The 17,500-nt window shown below is 35.6% G+C and overlaps 2 protein-coding genes and 1 long non-coding RNA gene across 12 annotated transcripts in view; 2 read left to right on the top strand and 1 right to left on the bottom strand.

Annotated features, from left to right (window-relative positions):
* pfkfb2a (6-phosphofructo-2-kinase/fructose-2,6-biphosphatase 2a) overlaps positions 1-2,208 on the bottom strand; it is a 45,255-nt gene extending 43,047 nt beyond the window's left edge. For 3 of the 9 annotated variants that reach the window (XR_015522729.1, XM_087305411.1, NM_201008.2), the window contains 2 exon segments: positions 2,025-2,208; positions 1,745-1,874 (listed from right to left, as the gene is read on the bottom strand). Coding sequence is in view for 7 of the 9 variants with exons in the window: in XM_087305411.1 (XP_087161537.1) it covers positions 1,745-1,802 (58 nt within the window). In the remaining 2 variants the exon portion in view is untranslated. 9 annotated transcript variants of the gene reach the window in all.
* A 2,691-nt stretch (positions 2,209-4,899) lies between these two features.
* myl9a (myosin, light chain 9a, regulatory) lies at positions 4,900-14,897 on the top strand. 2 transcript variants are annotated; one of them, NM_001006027.1, is given in 5 exon segments: positions 4,900-4,974; positions 10,692-10,897; positions 12,352-12,513; positions 14,042-14,245; positions 14,688-14,837. In NM_001006027.1, coding segments are annotated over 3 exon segments (525 nt in total). In that variant the 5' UTR covers positions 4,900-4,974; positions 10,692-10,710; the 3' UTR covers positions 14,218-14,245; positions 14,688-14,837.
* Positions 14,898-15,762: 865 nt separating this feature from the next.
* LOC147831382 (uncharacterized) overlaps positions 15,763-17,500 on the top strand; it is a 4,242-nt gene continuing 2,504 nt past the window's right edge. The window contains exon 1 of the long non-coding RNA XR_015524116.1: positions 15,763-17,303. This is a non-coding gene — a long non-coding RNA (uncharacterized LOC147831382). The remainder of the gene's footprint in view (positions 17,304-17,500) is intronic.

The following is a 17,500-nucleotide window of genomic DNA, read 5'->3' on the forward strand; positions in this document are numbered from 1 at the left end:
TTGAGCACATTGTCCTTGTGTCATTTCATGGGTATTACACAGAACTCATTCTTCAGATTTGTTTGTTGTGTTTTATTTTTTTTTTTATGTGTGTATTGTTTGTGTTTTTGCCAATTCCATGTCAGCAGCTCCTTTAGAAACATTGTTCATAAGAAAAAATATGACCTGTTTAATTCTTATTTCCTCCGCTGTATGTTGTCTGGAAAAAAAACCCCCTCAAGAATCATGTTGTTTCAGCTCATATTAAATAAGTAACAAGAACAAGTGAAGAATAAGTAAATGAATGAACGATGGCTCTAAGCATTTATGATATTCATTTCTATCATTGATCTATTACTGCTCACTAAAGAGAAACAGGACTCGACATGCTAGTGAAAACAGCGTCTGGACCCAAAGCCCGAATTCCAAGCTGATTTACATTTCTCTTGCAGCTTGAAGAAACGTGTTAAAGCTCAACCCTCAGCTCAGGCTTTTAATCACACATTTATTTAGTTTAACTTCTGCAAGTCTTGAGGTGTACAAATTCCAGATGACCTTTAGGTGAAAGATTTATACAAGAATATAAGTGATGTTTCTACATTCATAACACCCTCGGAATGTTCTTTCATGAGTGTTCATAGTGTGCAGCAGGAGTTTAATGTGCAGCAGAAGCTTAAATAATAATAATAATAATAATAATAATAATAATAATAATAATAATAATAATAATAATAAATTATCAGATACAAATAATCATTAGAATAAAAAAAAATAATAATAATAAAGGTTGTGGGAAAATGGTTTAACACAATACATTTTTTTTAAAATAATAATGTTTTTTAAATAAATGAATTACATTAAAAATAAAGATAAATTCGGTTAAAAAATAAAACAAACAAAAATGTTTAAGTATGTAAACTAAAAAATTTGGGTTTATAATCTGAGAAAAGTTGTGGGAAATGGTTTAACACATTAATAATAAAATAACAAAACATAATGATTTTTAAGTAAATAAATTAAATAAAAATAAAAATTAAATTATGTTTAAAAAAATGTTTAAACGTATAAAATAAAAACTAGGGTCCATAATTTGACACAAAGTTGTAGAAAAATGGTTTAACAGGTTTATATTTATATATATATATATATATATATATATATATATATATATATATATATATATATATATATATATATATTATTAATAATGCTTTAAAGAAATAAATTACATTAAAATAAAAATAAAATTATGTTTAAAAAATTAAATAAAAAAATATGTTTAAGAATATAAAATAAAAGTGCATAATCACAGAAAAAGTGGTAAAAAATTATTAATATTTTTTTATATTTAATTAATAATTAATATTAATAATTGTTTTACAAATTGTTTTACAAATAATTGTTTTACAAATACATAAATTACATAAAAAAACATTATGTTTAAAAATAATAATTATTATTATTATTATTATTTTAAAAATATATAATGTTTAAAGAAAAAATAAATTACATTAAAATAGGAATTACAAGCAAAAAAAATAAATTTAATTAAATTATCAGAGTTTGAACCTTCAACCTTTGAGTAATCAGCTCACACACGTTTAATATGCAAAATAACACCTGAAATAGATGTCAAATCCTAAATGATACCTCTCTATTTACATTCTGCAAGACGCTGGTGGTTATGAAGCCTACAAATGTGTCCTAACACTGAATCTAAAGCCATTAATGTGCATAAACATTAATAATAATCGAGATAACTCACAGCATTTCTTCTCAGTGACTCTGGGCTCCGTCTTCTTGTGCTCATTCGAACTGTCCATTATCTTTCACATGCAGACTGACAAAGTTGTGAGGGGTCAGAAGAGGTCAGCAGAGGTCATAGGTCAGTCTACCTGTCCAGACATCACGTGACCCTCAAATTAAATTAGCTCATTAGCCTGGAAACATTTCACGTATGCTGCTTTATTGGTGTGCATGAGAATGTTTGTGTGTGTTCAGTAAAGTAATGACGGCTAATAAAGATCAGTGCTGTGTTTACTCACCCTGCACCTGAGAGAGCACAAACACGCGGGTCGTTTCCCATTCACACTCGGTTTAAAATGATTTTAAATGGAGTAGAGGAGATTTTGAAGTGCTCTCCGTGTTTCAGGAAGTGTTTGTGTCTGCTGGAGATGCCGACGGCGAAACATTTAGCCCACAGAAACTGGAGAATGACGGTTGGCGTTTGACGGAGTGACACAACGGGCGGGATTTGCGGTGAGAGCGTTGTCTGTGATTGGCTACGCACGATAGGTGTAAATAATATTTATTATATCTTTGCTTTTCATTAAGTGTTTTTGCTATTAGTTGCTATTAAAGTTTCTTGCTATCGTTATGTAGGTGCTATAAAATGTCAATAAGGCTTCTACTGATTTTTTTTTTCTCGTGACACATGTTACATTTCTCAGCGCTGAGTTAACTGGGTGAACGGCTTAAAAACTGTTTTGTTGTAAAGAACGGCGGGCAGTTATATTTGTTTGCCAGATATCCGTCAATAGGATTAATAATGATTTATTTTATGTACATTTGGTACGCAAATGTTTGCAGTGAGATTAAAACATCTCGAATGCCACTGAATGAGAATTCACGTCAGAGATCTGCAAAGCGCCTCCTGCTGGAAGAACCTCTCAGTGACTCAAATGATTTTCTAATGAGCCAGATTTTTTTGCCGCTCATCATTATGAACCAATCAAAATTAAAAAGGAGCTGACGACGGGTTTTTTGCGCTCATCTGATTGGATACTTTTACCATCAATCAAAAACAGAGACTGGCCTACAGTCTATGATGTCAAGCTGTCAATGTACATTTTATCAAATAAAACAGATCAGTTGCTCGTATATATTCATAAATATGAATATATGATGATTCCCTTATTTCTGAATCACTTCGGAGAAATATGGCAAATTGTATCAGCCTAATGAACGAAATAAATCACTGATCAAAAAGTATTAGCCTATAAGTATAATGTTAAATTAGGCTAATTATCCGACCTGCAAGTTTTAATTCAAACGAGGGTATGCCTTTTTTTAAATTACATTAATATATGTAAAATGTTGTGCAGTGTGTTGTGAAAGATTTGATATATACAGTATATATTATCTATTTGTCTATATAGGGCTAGACATATGTGTTTGTTTGTTTATCCATCCATCCATCCATCCATCCATCTATCCATCTATCTATCTATCTATCTATCTATCTATCTATCTATCTATCTATCTATCTATCTATCTATCTATCTATCTATCTATCTATCTATCTATCTATCTATCCTTAATTTCAATCCATCAATCTGCATCTTTTCATTTGCATCCATCCATTAATCTGCATCCTTTTATTTCTCATCCATCCATCCATCCATCCATCCATCCATCCATCCATCCATCGTTCACCCTTTCATTTCTATCCATCCATATATCTATCATTCATACTTTCATACTTTCCCATCCATCAATCTGCATCTTTTCATTTGCATCCATCCATTAATCTGCATCCTTTTATTTCCCATCTATCTATCCATCCATCCAACTATCCAACCATGAATCTATATCCTTTCATATTTCTTCCATCCATGTTCCATCCATCCATCTATCTGCATTTTTTCATTTTCCACCCATCCATCCTTTCACCCATCCATCATGCTTTACCATATATATCATTCATCCTTTCATTTTCCATCCATCCTTTCATTTTCCATGCATCCATCCATCCATCCATCTGGATTCTTTAATTCCCATCCATCCCTCCATCCATCCATCCGCATCCTTTAATTCCCATTCATCCATCTATATCCTTTCATTTTCCATCCACCTATCGGTCCTTTCATTTTCCATGCATCCATTCATCCATCCATCCATCCATACATACAACCAACCAACCATCTGCATTCTTTCATTTTCCAGTCATCCATCAATCCATCCATCCACCATCCATATTTTCATCAATCCATCCATCCATCCATCTGCATTCTTTCATTCCCATCCATCCGTTAACCTACATCATTTCATTCCCATTCATCCATCCATCCTTTCATTTTTTTATCCATCCATCTGCATTTATTTCCATCCATCCACCTGCACCCTTTTGATTCCCATGCATCCTTTCATTCCCATCCGTCCATCCATCCATTTTCCATCCATCCATCCACCTGTATCCTTTCATTTTCCTTCCATCCATCCATCCATCTGCACCCTTTTGATTCCCATGCATCCTTTCATTCCCATCCATCCATCTATCCATCCACCTGTATCCGTTCATTTTCCATCCATCCATCCATCTGCACACTTTTGATTCCCATGCATCCTTTCATTCCCATCCATCCATCCATCCATCTATCCATTTTCCATCCATCTATCCATCCACCTGTATCCTTTCATTTTCCATTCATCCATCCATCCATCTATTTTTCACCCATTCTTCCGTCCATCCACTTATTAAAACAATGCACAGTGCTGGCAGTGCAAGAATATTTTGTATCTCAAAATTCTGAATATCAGACCTCATTCATTCCTGTATGTAAATACTGCAGAAGAGAATATAAACCCCATATCTCTCCAGGTTACCAAGCCAGCAGGTCCTATACATTTGCATCTTTTTTCCCTACAGTAAAATGCAAACAGCCTCCAGAAACCCATCTCAGCAACACACACACACACACACACACACTGGCAAAGGAAATGTTTCTTTAGCTCCTCATTCGCACTCAATGCTTTGCTAAATAAGGCCTCCTTCTGGCCATTGTTTGCTCTGCTCTGCTGTTTCTCAGGATATGCGCGGTCTGCGGCTCTCAGATTCCTTCGCCTTGTATGGATAAACGCTCCAGACTGACCTTATTGGCCGGGCAGGAACAGGGAGGTGTGGAGAGAGACTGAAAAACTAAACAAACGTCCCTTCAGCCCAGCCGGAGAGCACAATCCACTCTCTTTCTCTACCGTTTCCAGCACATTGGTCAGGTACAGACACTCTGAGAACTTTTAATTATTGTTGGTTTTGTCGATGGTTTACTGATGCAATGTTGTTTTAGTTTTAATGTCTGAACAGATTGAGTTTGTGTGTCCTCTAGCTGAAGTATTACATGTATTTCTCATCTGCTATATTTGTACATATAACTTAAAGGATATTTGTTAATCAAATGTAATAAATGAAAACCAGAAATGGCAAGGATTAAAGAGATGACACAAAAATGACATTATTTACTCACTGTCCACTTGTTTTAAACCCTTATGAGCTTCTTTCTGCTGTTGAACACAAAAGAAGATATTTCGAAAAATATTGAAAACCGGTAACCATTGACTTACATTGTAATTCTTACTTCCTAAACCTTATAGAGCTTCTTTTTTCTGTTGAACGCAAAAGAAGATGTTTCGAAAAAAAGTTGGAAACCGGTAACCATTGACTTGCATGTGTTTTTCTACTATGGTAGTCAATGGTTACAGGTTTTCAGCTTTCTTCAAACAATCTTTTTTAGTGTACAACAGAAGAAAGAAACTCATGAAAGTTTATAACCACTTGAGGGAGAAAAAATAGTGAGTAAATATTCATTTTTTGGTTGAACTGTCTCTTTAAATGAGAAATACTGATGTAGAAAGATTTATGTTTTGACTTTTAGTTAGCAGAAATATGTATTTTCTCGAATATGTGTTCACCCAAAAATGACATTTCTGTCATCATTTACTCACCGTTCACTTGTTTGAAACCTTTATGAGTTTCTTTCTTCTATTGAACATGAAAGAAGATGCTTTGAACATTGTTGGAAACCGGTAACCATTGACTTCTATTATATTTCTTACTTTCAAAGTCAATGGTTACAGGTTTTCAGCTTTCTTCAGTGTATCTTCTTTTGTGTTCAACAGAAGAAAGAAAAGTGTAGAACCATTTGAGGGAGAGTAAATAGTGAGTAAATATTAATTTTTTGGATTAAAAAAAGGTAAAATAATGAAGTAGAAATATTTGTGTTTTGACTTTTAGTTGGCAGAAATCTGTATTCTCTTCTGTCGTTAATGCATTTGTATATATAACTTTCACATTTAAAGAAAGGAGTGCTATTAAAAAAGAAAATGGGAAGTAATGCATTGAATTAAATGTGAAATATTGAAGCGCCCACAGGAAAAAATACTGTAGTAAATACTTTGTTTTGAACATTACTAGTAAAATGCATTAAATTAAAGGGATAGTTCACTCAAAATTTACATTTCTCAGTATTTACTCACCGTTCACTTGTTACAAACCTTTATGAGTGTCTTTCTTCTGTTGAACACAAAAGAAGATGCTTTGAAAAATGTTGGAAACCGGTAACCATTGACTTCCATATGATTTACTACTATAGTAGTCCATGGTTACAGGTTTTCAGCTTTCTTCAAAAGATCTTTTTAGTGTAAAATAGACCAAAGAAACTCATAAGAGTTTACAACCACTTGAGGGAGAGTAAATAGTGAGTAAATATTCCTTTTTGGGTGAACTGTCACTCATTTTTTAAATGAGAAATACTGATGTAAAAAGATTTATGTTTTGACTTTTAGTTAGTAGAAATATGTCTTTTCTCGAATATGTGTTCACCCATGAAAAACATTTCTGTCATTGTTTACTCACCGTTCACTTGCTTGAAACCTTTATGAGAGTCTTTCTTCTGTTGAACACAATAGAAGATGCTTTGAAAAATGTTGTAAACCAGTAACCATTGACTTCCATAGTATCTCTTACTATAGAAGTCAATTGTTACAGGTTTTCATCTTTCTTCAATATATCTTCTTTTGTGTTCAACAGAAGAAAGAAAAGTGTAGAACCACTTGAGGGAGAGTAAATAGTGAGTAAATATTCATTTTTGAGTGAACTGCCCCTTTAAATGAAAAATACTGAAGTAGAACAATTTGTGTTTTGACTTTTAGTTGGCAGAAATCTGTATTCTCTTCTGTCGTTAATGCATTTGTATATACAACTTTTACATTTAGAGAAAGGAGTGCTATTAAAAAAAGAAAATGGGAAGTAATGCATTGAATTAAATGTGAAATATTGAGGCACCCACTGGAAAAAATACTGTGGTAAATACTTTGTTTTGAACATTACTAGTAAAATGCATTAAATTAAAGGGATAGTTCACTCAAAGATGACATTTATGTCATTATTTACTCCCCGTTAGCTTGTTTCAAACCTTTATGAGTGTCTGTCTGCTGTTAAACATGAAAAAAGAGGTTTTGAAAAATGTTGGAAACCGGTAACCATTGATTTCCATGTGTTTTCACTATAGTAGTCAATGGTTACAGGTTTTCAGCTTTCTTTAAACAATCTTTTTAAGTGTACAACAGAAGAAAAGACACTCATAATGGTTTGTAAACACCTGATGGAAATTGAATAGTTAGAACATTTTTATTTTTATGCAAACTGTGCCTTTAAATAAGACTTATTGAAGTAGAAAGATTTATGTTTGTTTTATTTTTTGACTTTTAGTTGGCAGAAATCGGTATTTTCTTCTGTCATTAATGCATTTGTATATTTAAGTTTAACATTTAGAGAAATAAGTGGCGTCAAGGAGGAAAACTAAAAGTAATGCATTGAATTAAATGTGAATTATTTGAAGCGCCCACAGGAAAAAAAATACTATATTAAATACTTTGCTTTAAACATTACTAGTAAAATGCATTAAATTAAAGGGACAGTTCACTCAAAAATTACATTTCTGTCTTTATTTACTCACACTTCACTTGTTTCAAACCTTTATGAGTGTCTTTCTTCTGTTAAATACGAAAGAAGATGCTTTGAAAAATGTTGGAAACGGGTAACCATCCACTTCCATAGTATTTCCTACAGAAGAAAGAAACTTATATGAGGTTAAAACCTCTTGAGGAAGAATAAATACTGGGTAAATATACATTTTTGGGTGAACTGTCCCTTTAAATGTGAAATACTGAAGCAGAAAGGTTTGTGGGCGACGCGGTGGTGCAGTAGGTAGTGCTGTCGCCTCACAGCAAGAAGGTCTCTGGTTGAGCCTCGGCTGTGTCAGTTGGCATTTCTGTGTGGAGTTTGCATGTTCTCCCTGCGTTCGAGTGGGTTTCCTCCGGATGCTCCGGTTTCCCCCACAGTTCAAACACATGCGGTACAGGTGAATTGGGTAGGCTAAATTGTCCGTAGTGTGTGAGTGTGTATGGATGCTTCCTAGAGATGGATTACAGCTGGAAGAGCATCCCCTGCGTAAAACATATGCTGGATAAGTTGGTGGTTCATTCCACTGTGGCGACCCCAGATTAATAAAGGGACTAAGCCGAGAAGAAAATGAAGGAATGAGATTTATGTTTATTTTATATTTTCAATTTTAGTTGCCAAAAATCTGTATTTTCTTCGGCCATTGATGCATTTGCACAAATAACATTTAAATTTAACTAAAGGAGCGGTGCTAAAAAAAGAAAATGTAAAGTAATGCATAGAATTAAAGGTAAGATATTGAAACACCCTTAAAGAAATGCTAGAGTAAAATACTATATATTTCTTAACCATAGTACAGTGTATTATATTGTTTAATATAGTATTTACAACAATTTGTTAATGAATGATTCAGAATTATTAACTATAGTGACCTTAAATAAATTCTACAGTAATCTATAGTTTTTACTACAGTGAAATGTGGTGTACTATAGTATAATATAGTTGTGGAAAATCACAGTAATGGTTGATTTGTTTATACTGCTACACAATCACCACACAATCACCACAAGATTAATTCCATTACTACTATCCATCCATCTATCTACATCCTTTCATATCCCATCCATCCATCCATCCATCCATTTATCTATTCATCTATCTCCCTTTATTTTGCATCCATCCATCCATACATCTACATCCTTTTATTTCCCATCCATCCATCCCCTTTCATTTTTTCATCCATACATCCATCCATCCATCCATCCATGTCTATCCATCCATATCCTTTCATTTTCCATCCATCCATCCATTCATCTACATTCTTTTATTTTCCATCCATCCATCCATCTCCTTTCATTTTTTTATCCATCCATCCATGTATATCCTTTTATTTTCCATCCATCCCCTTTAATTTTTTCATCCATCCATCTACATCCTTTTATTTCTATCCATCCATATCCTTTAATTTTCCATCCATCCATCCATCCATTCATCCATCCATCTCCCTTAATTTTGCATCCATTCATTCATCCATCAAATCCTTTGATTTTCAATCCATTCATCCATCCATCCATTTTTTCATCCATCCATCTACATTCTATTTTCTATCCATCCATATCCTTTCATTTTCCGTCTGTCTGACTGTCTATCTCCTTTTATTTTGCATCCATCCATCCCCTTTCATTTTTTCATCCATCAATCCATCCATCTACATCCTTTCATTTTCCATCCATTCATCTTCCGTGTAAAGCATATTCTGAAATGACGGTTCATTACCCTGTGGCGACCTCTGAAATAGAGACTAAGCCAAAGGAAAATTAATAAATGAGTTTACTCAAACTAAAATCATATTGTATTTTTGGGCATAAAACTACAACTGCAAAAAAGTGAGCATGTTTTCACACATATCTGTGCTCATTTTTAGGCAACACACCGGTAATCTTTGAACTTCCATAAGCATTACAGTAAATCCAGAGTAACTGAACATTTTCAAGTGTTCTCACTCCTTGAATTACAAACATCATTGAGTCAATTGTTGAATCATGCAAGCCACAGTGCTGGAACGCCTTGAAAAGTCATGTTATTTCATGTCAGCACCCTTTAAGATCTCTTCTATTATTAAAGAGGTCATGAACTACCTGCGTTTTTCATTTTGTGCTGTTAGCTCCACTTACAGTGTTATCAAGATTTGTACATTTATTCATTTTCCTTCAGCTTGGTCTCTTATTTATTAGGGGTCACCACAGCAGAATGAACCGCTGACTACTCCTGCATATGTTTTATGAAAACATATAAAACATAAGCTGAATAAGTTGGTTCATTTTGCTGTGGTGACCTGATAAATAAAGGGACTAAGCTGAAGGAAAGATATTTGAACAAAGGAGTTCACCTAAAAGTAGTGACCCTGCACTTGCTCCATACCACAAGCAAAAGGCTTCCAAAGCTGGTGGTGGCCTAAGACTTTTGCACGGTACTGTACATTTGCAAACCAAACTAGGCTATAAACGCCCTTCATCCGTCACGCTTGTGTTCAGATAGTGAGGTGGATTTTGTGCTCTTTGGAGTGTGAAGTTAATCTATATATTCAGGTTATATGTGTATAATCTGCTTGTAGACTTGCATACCATTAAAACAATTGGACATGGGAAATGGCTTGAGGAAACAACTAGGGGTCATAAAAGAAGGGATGAAAAGAGAGTGGTAAAAGAGCCTGAGGTGTCTCAGGAAACAGATGTCAGAGGTGGGATTTGGGGTTAGGGGAGGGATCTTGTGTAATGTATGGAGAACAAAGGAAAATAATTGTTGTCAAAGTGTATTTAAACAGGCCAGGAGATTAGGGAGGCAGAATTTTTCAGACAGAGATGCTACTGGGGGTCTCCTGAAAGTTCTCCTTTGTTGTCGACAATAAAGTATATTCTTCTGATATTCATAACCTCCAGACTGAGTTTGATTTAGTAAGAGAAAAACCAAGAAAACCACTACAATAGTGTGTTTGCTTCAGGCCTGTAATGAATGCAATCTCTGATCCCCACAGAAACGAACCAGCGGTCAGAATGTCTGCAGCCAAACGCGCCAAAGGAAAGACGACGAAGAAGCGTCCACAAAGAGCCACGTCCAATGTCTTCGCCATGTTCGACCAGTCGCAGATCCAGGAGTTTAAAGAGGCCTTTAATATGATCGACCAGAACAGAGACGGCTTCATCGATAAGGAGGATCTGCATGACATGCTCGCCTCTCTGGGTGAGAGATATACAAGCTGAATATCTTAAAGAATATAACAATAATAATAATAATTCCTTACATTTATATAGTGCTTTTCTGGGCACTCAAAGCGCTTTACACAATGGGGGGAATCTCCTCATCCACCAGTGTGCAGTATCCACCTGGATGACGCGACGGCAGCCATTTTGCGCCAGACTGCACACCAGCTGATAGGTGGAGAGGAGACGATGAAGCCAATTATGATATGGGGAGGGTAAGGAGGCCATGATGGACAGAGGCCAGTGGGCAAATTTGGCCAGGATGCCAGGGTGAAACCCCTACACTTTTTCGAAGGACATCCTGGGATTTTTAACGACCACAGAGAGTCGGGACCTCCGTTTAACGTCTCACCTGAAAGACGGCGCTCACTGAGCAGTATAGAGTCCCCGTCACTATACTGGGGCATTAGGACCCACACAGACCACAGGTTGGGCGCCCTCTGCTGGCCTCACTAACAAGCAACCTAGCTTTCCCATGTGGTCTCCCATCCAGGTACTGACCAGGCGCAGCCCTGCTTAGTTTCAGTGGGCGACCTGTCTGTTGTGCCTGTCTCTGTGCTTGCGTGTGTGTCATAACGTCACTCACTGTTTGTTTCCTATAGAGTCCGCCTTTGCGCACCTGCGGCGAGTTGTGCTTATTGAAATTGGCTATAAATACGGACCAACATTGAGCGGAGAGCGAGGAGACTTCACAGCCAGCCATCAAGCTTCTTTTATTTTCTTTAATTTACTGTTTAAGTCTTACTTTGATCTAATTTGTTAATTGTTGGGTTGTTTAGTGTTTGGTTAGTGTTGTATGCTTGTTGGAGAACGTGATTTTTTATTCATTCTTATTTAGTTGTGACACATGATTTGGTTGATTGTTTTTGTTGTAATAAATTTACTAATTTAGACCACTTAGTTCATGTGTCCTCTTTGTTGCAATCCCTTTATGAATTAATTATTTTGTGTTGATAAAAAAAAGGGTTCGTAACAAACATCTCATCCAAAAGACGGCGCTCACTGAGCAGTATAGAGTCCCCGTCACTATACTGGGGCATTAGGACCCACACAGACCGCAGGTTGGGCGCCCCCTGCAAGCAACCTAGCTTTCCCATGTGGTCTCCCATTCAGGTACTGACCAGGCGCAGCCCTGCTTAGCTTCAGTGGGCGACCATGTGAGAGTTGCAGAGAGCTAGTATATCTAGTCAAATATTATGTTCTGTCATCATGGCAAAGATAAAATAAATCAGATATTAGAGATGAGTTATTAAAACTATTATGTTTGGAAATGTGTTAAACAAATCTTCTCTCCGTTAAAAATAAATAAACAGGAGGGCTAATAAATCATATTCACTGTATAAATGTTGATAATAGTCTTTATACTGGCAGTTTGTGAGGATCAGGCTTACAGTGATCATGTGCTGATGTGTGTTTTGCGTGTGTTTTGTGCAGGGAAGAACCCATCAGATGAGTATCTGGAGGGGATGATGAGTGAAGCTCCAGGCCCCATCAACTTTACTATGTTTCTCACCATGTTTGGAGAACGTCTGAACGGCACCGACCCTGAAGACGTGATCCGAAACGCCTTCACCTGCTTCGATGAGGACGCCACTGGTACTGCATGCAATCATTCTGCAGACACGAGATAAAAACACACACCATCAACACTGCGCATCTCAGGATGATCAACACATGCTGTGCTGTAATGAAAGTCTCATTAAGGGAACCGGATTCAGAGTTTAACATGACTGAAACATGAGAACTATAACTATATAACTAGATTGGTGGTGTTATTTTGACAAATGTCACATAATATTACCAACATAATAATAAATAATAGTTATAAAAAAAAGTGTAAGGCTAAAACTGCATAAAAATGCATAAGACATACAGTATGTATATGTGTGTTGGGAGTAATTATTGTTAACTGAAATTAAAACACAGTATAAACTGTGACATACAAAGGGTTAATTTAGTATACTAGCAAGGAAATTTTCACAGTATGTCTGATAATATTTTTTCTTCTGGAGTAAGTCTGATTTGTTTTATTTTGGCTAGAATAAAAGCAGTTTTTTAATTTTTTAAAAAACATTTTAGGTCAAAAATATTAGCCCCTTTAAGCAAATTTTTCTCCACTGTCTACAGAACAAACCATCGTTATACAATAACTTGCCTAATTACCCTAACCTGTTAACCTAATTAACCTAGTAAAGCCTTTAAATGTCACTTTAAGCTGTATAGAAGTGTCTTGAAAAATATCTAGTCAAATATTATTTACTGTCATAACAGCAAAGATAAAATAAAATTACATTAAAAATTATTTTATGTAATTTAATATTATATATTATATTTATTATATAATTAATCTAATGTATTTATATTTAATATATGTTGTAATAAAGTGTAATTTTAAATAACTCTGGCCAGTTATTCCTGAAATAAAAATGAGCAATAAAAAGGTGTGAAGCACCAGAAGTGGACAATATTAAATTAATTTGAATATATTTTGGCTATCGTTGATGTCCAGGATTTTACAAATGACCTTTTTTTTTTTTTTACAAAATAGGCTAGAAAAATTCTTAAGAATCAATTATTATTGTTGTATAGTTATTGTTATTATTACTAATATTAATATTATTATCATTATTATTATTAATATGTTTTAATTCTAATTTTTTATTGAAATGGCCCAATTGTGACCGAGGACAGTTGAATGCTTTTTCTCTAATAAATGACAGTAGGCTGCAGTTTTTTTTTTTAACTTTAAAAATTTAACAGATTGCCATTCTTTCCTAATGATATATGATGCAATAAAATTGTATTAAAAATGTGTCTCGTTTTAAATTTTTTTATTGCAAATTTTTAGCAAATATTTTTAGTGTATCAAAAAGTGTGATTATGATGACATCTGACCAGCTTATCCAGCAAAAAATATCACTAAAATGCAGTATTTAAATCTCATAGTTAAATAGAAACTGAGGTGTATAACTGCAAAAAGGTCCACTTTTTGAGAAAACAGAACCAGCCCTTTCACCAAGCTGGCTACGGGCCTGCAATGAAATTTTCTAGCTCTTGAAATTGACTTTGACACACAGCACTTTCACATAACCAGACAAGCTAATCTGCGGTGTGTTTGTACCAGGGTTCATCCACGAGGATCATCTCCGAGATCTGCTGACCACTATGGGCGATCGCTTCACAGATGAAGAAGTGGACGAGCTCTTCCGAGAGGCGCCCATCGACAAGAAAGGAAACTTCAACTACGTGGAGTTTACTCGCATCCTAAAGCACGGAGCCAAAGACAAGGACGACATGTAAAAAACAGCAGCCGCAGTCATTACCATTAGTACGTACGGCCTTTATTTTAGTCATGACAATGCTACCAATACTTTCAGTACTTGCCAAACTGAATTGTAGGTCCGTCACGTTGCGTTATCCAAAAAAATTGTGTCTTGACAAATCCATCAACTTCTCAAGTTTCATGGCAAGTAAGCATGCAATAAATGAGAGGAAATGCATTCAGGCAGTTGGTTTCACAGAATAAAGCCCTTTAGTCTCACACAACAGCTGCTGATAAACCTGTCAGGCTTTATTCTGTGATAACAACCGCCTGGATGTACTTTATCCCTTTCATATTGCACCTTGATGTAGTTACTGACCAATCAGAATCAAGTATTCCACAGAGCCATGTAATAATAATGCACATTTCCCACTGTGGCAGTGAGTTTTGCTTGACCGGATAAACGTAAAGATGAATAATTTGAGCCGTTTTCTGTGTCTTTCTCCAGATAAAATCACCCGCAGAAGTGTTCAGACTGAAACGGCTGCAGGAGCCATTTTTGAAGTCTAAAAACACAAAGATAAATATATGAAGCCATCAAGAAGACACTAAATTTGATGAAGTTACATGTTGAGAATAAAGTTCGTATATTTTAGAATAAGGTCCCCATGGAAGGTAATTTCAGCCAATTTTGAATAAATCGATAAAAAAAAATGTACGCATATCTGCAGAAATGTAAGTGATTTCATTTTCAGCGATAACGCATCAACTCTTGGGGATTTGACATTTCATTTTAATTTGTTTTGCGAGTCAAGATTGCCAGTATTAAAATGAAAATCACATAAATGTAATAATAAATTAGCTGGGTGTAGCTAGGGCACTTCAGATCACTTTGGAAGGGCACTTTCTATTTAAGACTAAAAAGGCCATGTGCACTACTCAGGTTGAGCCCTATGTGTGCACGTGGCTGCGTGGCACCAAGCCCCACCATAGGAATTCATACGAATTAGCCACTAAATCAAAAAGTTACAAATTGCTGTGAGATTGTGTTGGTATGTCTGCATTTTGACTTTAAACCGAACGCTACGCGGGCAGCATGACGCCGTTCCTTTTCATGCTACCAGCTAACAGCTTTCCTCCATATGGACGGCTTTTCCCAGCTGTTGCCAGTTTGTCCAAGGGCTCGCCGTGCATGTCGGCGGACTTGAGATACAGAGCAGAGTTGACCGTGACGACGAGGTTCGATTTTGGTGAAAAAAACATTCAAGAAAGCACACTGAAAAAAATTATTCAAAGATTATTCCTTGGATTTACTATTTTTTTTCTTACGTTAAGTGGTTGTAAACAATTTATTTGTGTTGAATTTGAACAAAAAAATTAGGTTGAACATTATTAAACTTAATTTGTTTGTTTAAATGCAACACAAATAAATCGTTTGCAACAGTTCTGCATGCAACACTTTTTTCAGTGCAGGTAAAACAAAAACAAAGGCCATAAATTAAATAAGTAAATAGAAAGGTGAGAATGTGGAAAATCTGAAAACCTGGTAAAAAAAACAATTAGACAAGGGCTTTTCTTTTTCTGGATTGCTTTTTAAAACTCTTTAGGAAAGGGGATGGGTGCTGGTCAATTAGTGCTATTTAAAACTATTGGTTGGGTTTAGAAAAGGAGAAGGGCATGGAAATCATTAGATCGGTCAGTCAGTCAATCGACAGCGGCCTCTGGTGGATTTATGTGAGAACAGCAGGCACGAATGGCTCTCGCCAGAGAAATTTCAGATCTGAAAAAGCATACACAGCGGCCTCTTGTGGATTTGCGAAAACAAAAACTGCAAAAAACATAACTCCTGGGACATATTTGGAGCTCTCCAGAATTGTATACAGGGGTACACATTCAGAATGACCCTGGGTTGAAATTATTTGATTTGGGGCTGAAATGTGGATTATAAAACAAACCCGTCATCTAGTGGAGCCGAAAGAACAAACTGCCCTCCGTTCTGCTGCTCTTGTTAAATAAATCTTTATTTCGATTGTAAAAGAAATATTCCCACAACGATCCTACAATCTACAGAGTGTAACGCTGTATATCTATATACTTTAAAACATGTCAGTTCTTAAAAATAACAACCATCAAAGATATCTATAGTAAATCTTTCTTTCTCTGGACTCTGGAGATGCAAAGGATGAGATTAGGGTCTGAATGCATATTGAATTCACTGATCCGAGATCAGATTCCATGTGTTCACTCCTATACAAGTCAAAAAAGTGCTGTAAAACAGAGAGTGATCACCAGCGTTAAAACAACCGCTTTAGTTCATTGCCATTGGCCACTTTTCACAAAAAGGCAAAAGAAATAGACATTTTGTTTGTTTGTTTTCAATAAATGTCCAGTAAAAAGTGTTGTTTTACCTTTAAAGCATCCAGTTGGAACAATATATAGTATATATAGATGTTTTCTATTGATTGTATGAATAAAAATACATGTTTGTTTGTGTCTATATACACTGTAAAACCCAACAGTCAACTTTATCAAATGAAAGGAGTGTAGGTAACTCAAAAGTTACAGAAAGTTAATTCTACTCATTTGAAAAGAGTTTTGTACTCAGTGTTGAAGGTAATGAGTTCATTAAATACCTCATTACTTCAACTTAAGTGGAGTAAGTTCACAGTACTCCTATAGATTAGTTGTTTTTTTTAAACTCAAATGGTTTGTAGCAATCGGTTTTCTCAAACGGTTTGAGTTGCCTTCACTTATTTGGTTTTACAGTACTCAGTTGGTTTGAGTTCTCTTCATTTATCGGGTTTACTGTGCTCAGATTGCTTCGATTACTCAAATGGATTAAGTTGACAGTACTCATCAGGATTAGTTTTTGAACTTAAATGGTTTGTAGCAATCGGTTTCCTCAAATGGTTTGAGTTACCTTCACTTTTTGGGTTTTACTATATCTTCTTCTTCTTTTTCTTTGGCCTTTGTCCCGTATGATTGTGGGGTCGGCTCTTTTTGACTCTTTTAGACTTGCCCATATGATAACACCTTCCGGCCGGCCTGTCGTATGGGCCTGTCACACTCATACACCTACGGACAATTTAGCTTACCCAAATCACCTGTACCATGTCTTTGGACTGTGGGAGGAAACCGGAGCACCCGGAGGAAACCCACGCGAACGCAGGGAGAACATGCAAACTCCTCACAAAAATGCCAACTGAGCCAGGGTTCGACCCAGCGACCTTTATGCTGTGAGGCGAAAGTGCTACCCACTTCGCCGCCCTTGGGTTTTCCTATATATATATATATATATATATATAAACACAGTATTACATA

Source organism: Danio rerio, chromosome 23, assembly GCF_052040795.2.
Source record: "Danio rerio strain M-AB ecotype USA chromosome 23, GRCz13ab, whole genome shotgun sequence".
NCBI lineage: Eukaryota > Metazoa > Chordata > Actinopteri > Cypriniformes > Danionidae > Danio > Danio rerio.

Coding starts and splice junctions, on each gene's coding strand:
- myl9a (XM_087305605.1), top strand. CDS start 12,261: ATGTTGATAATAGTCTTTATACTGGCAGTTTGTGAGGATCAGGCTTAC. Junction 12,514..14,041: donor CTTCGATGAGGACGCCACTG/GTACTGCATGCA, acceptor TGTTTGTACCAG/GGTTCATCCACGAGGATCAT.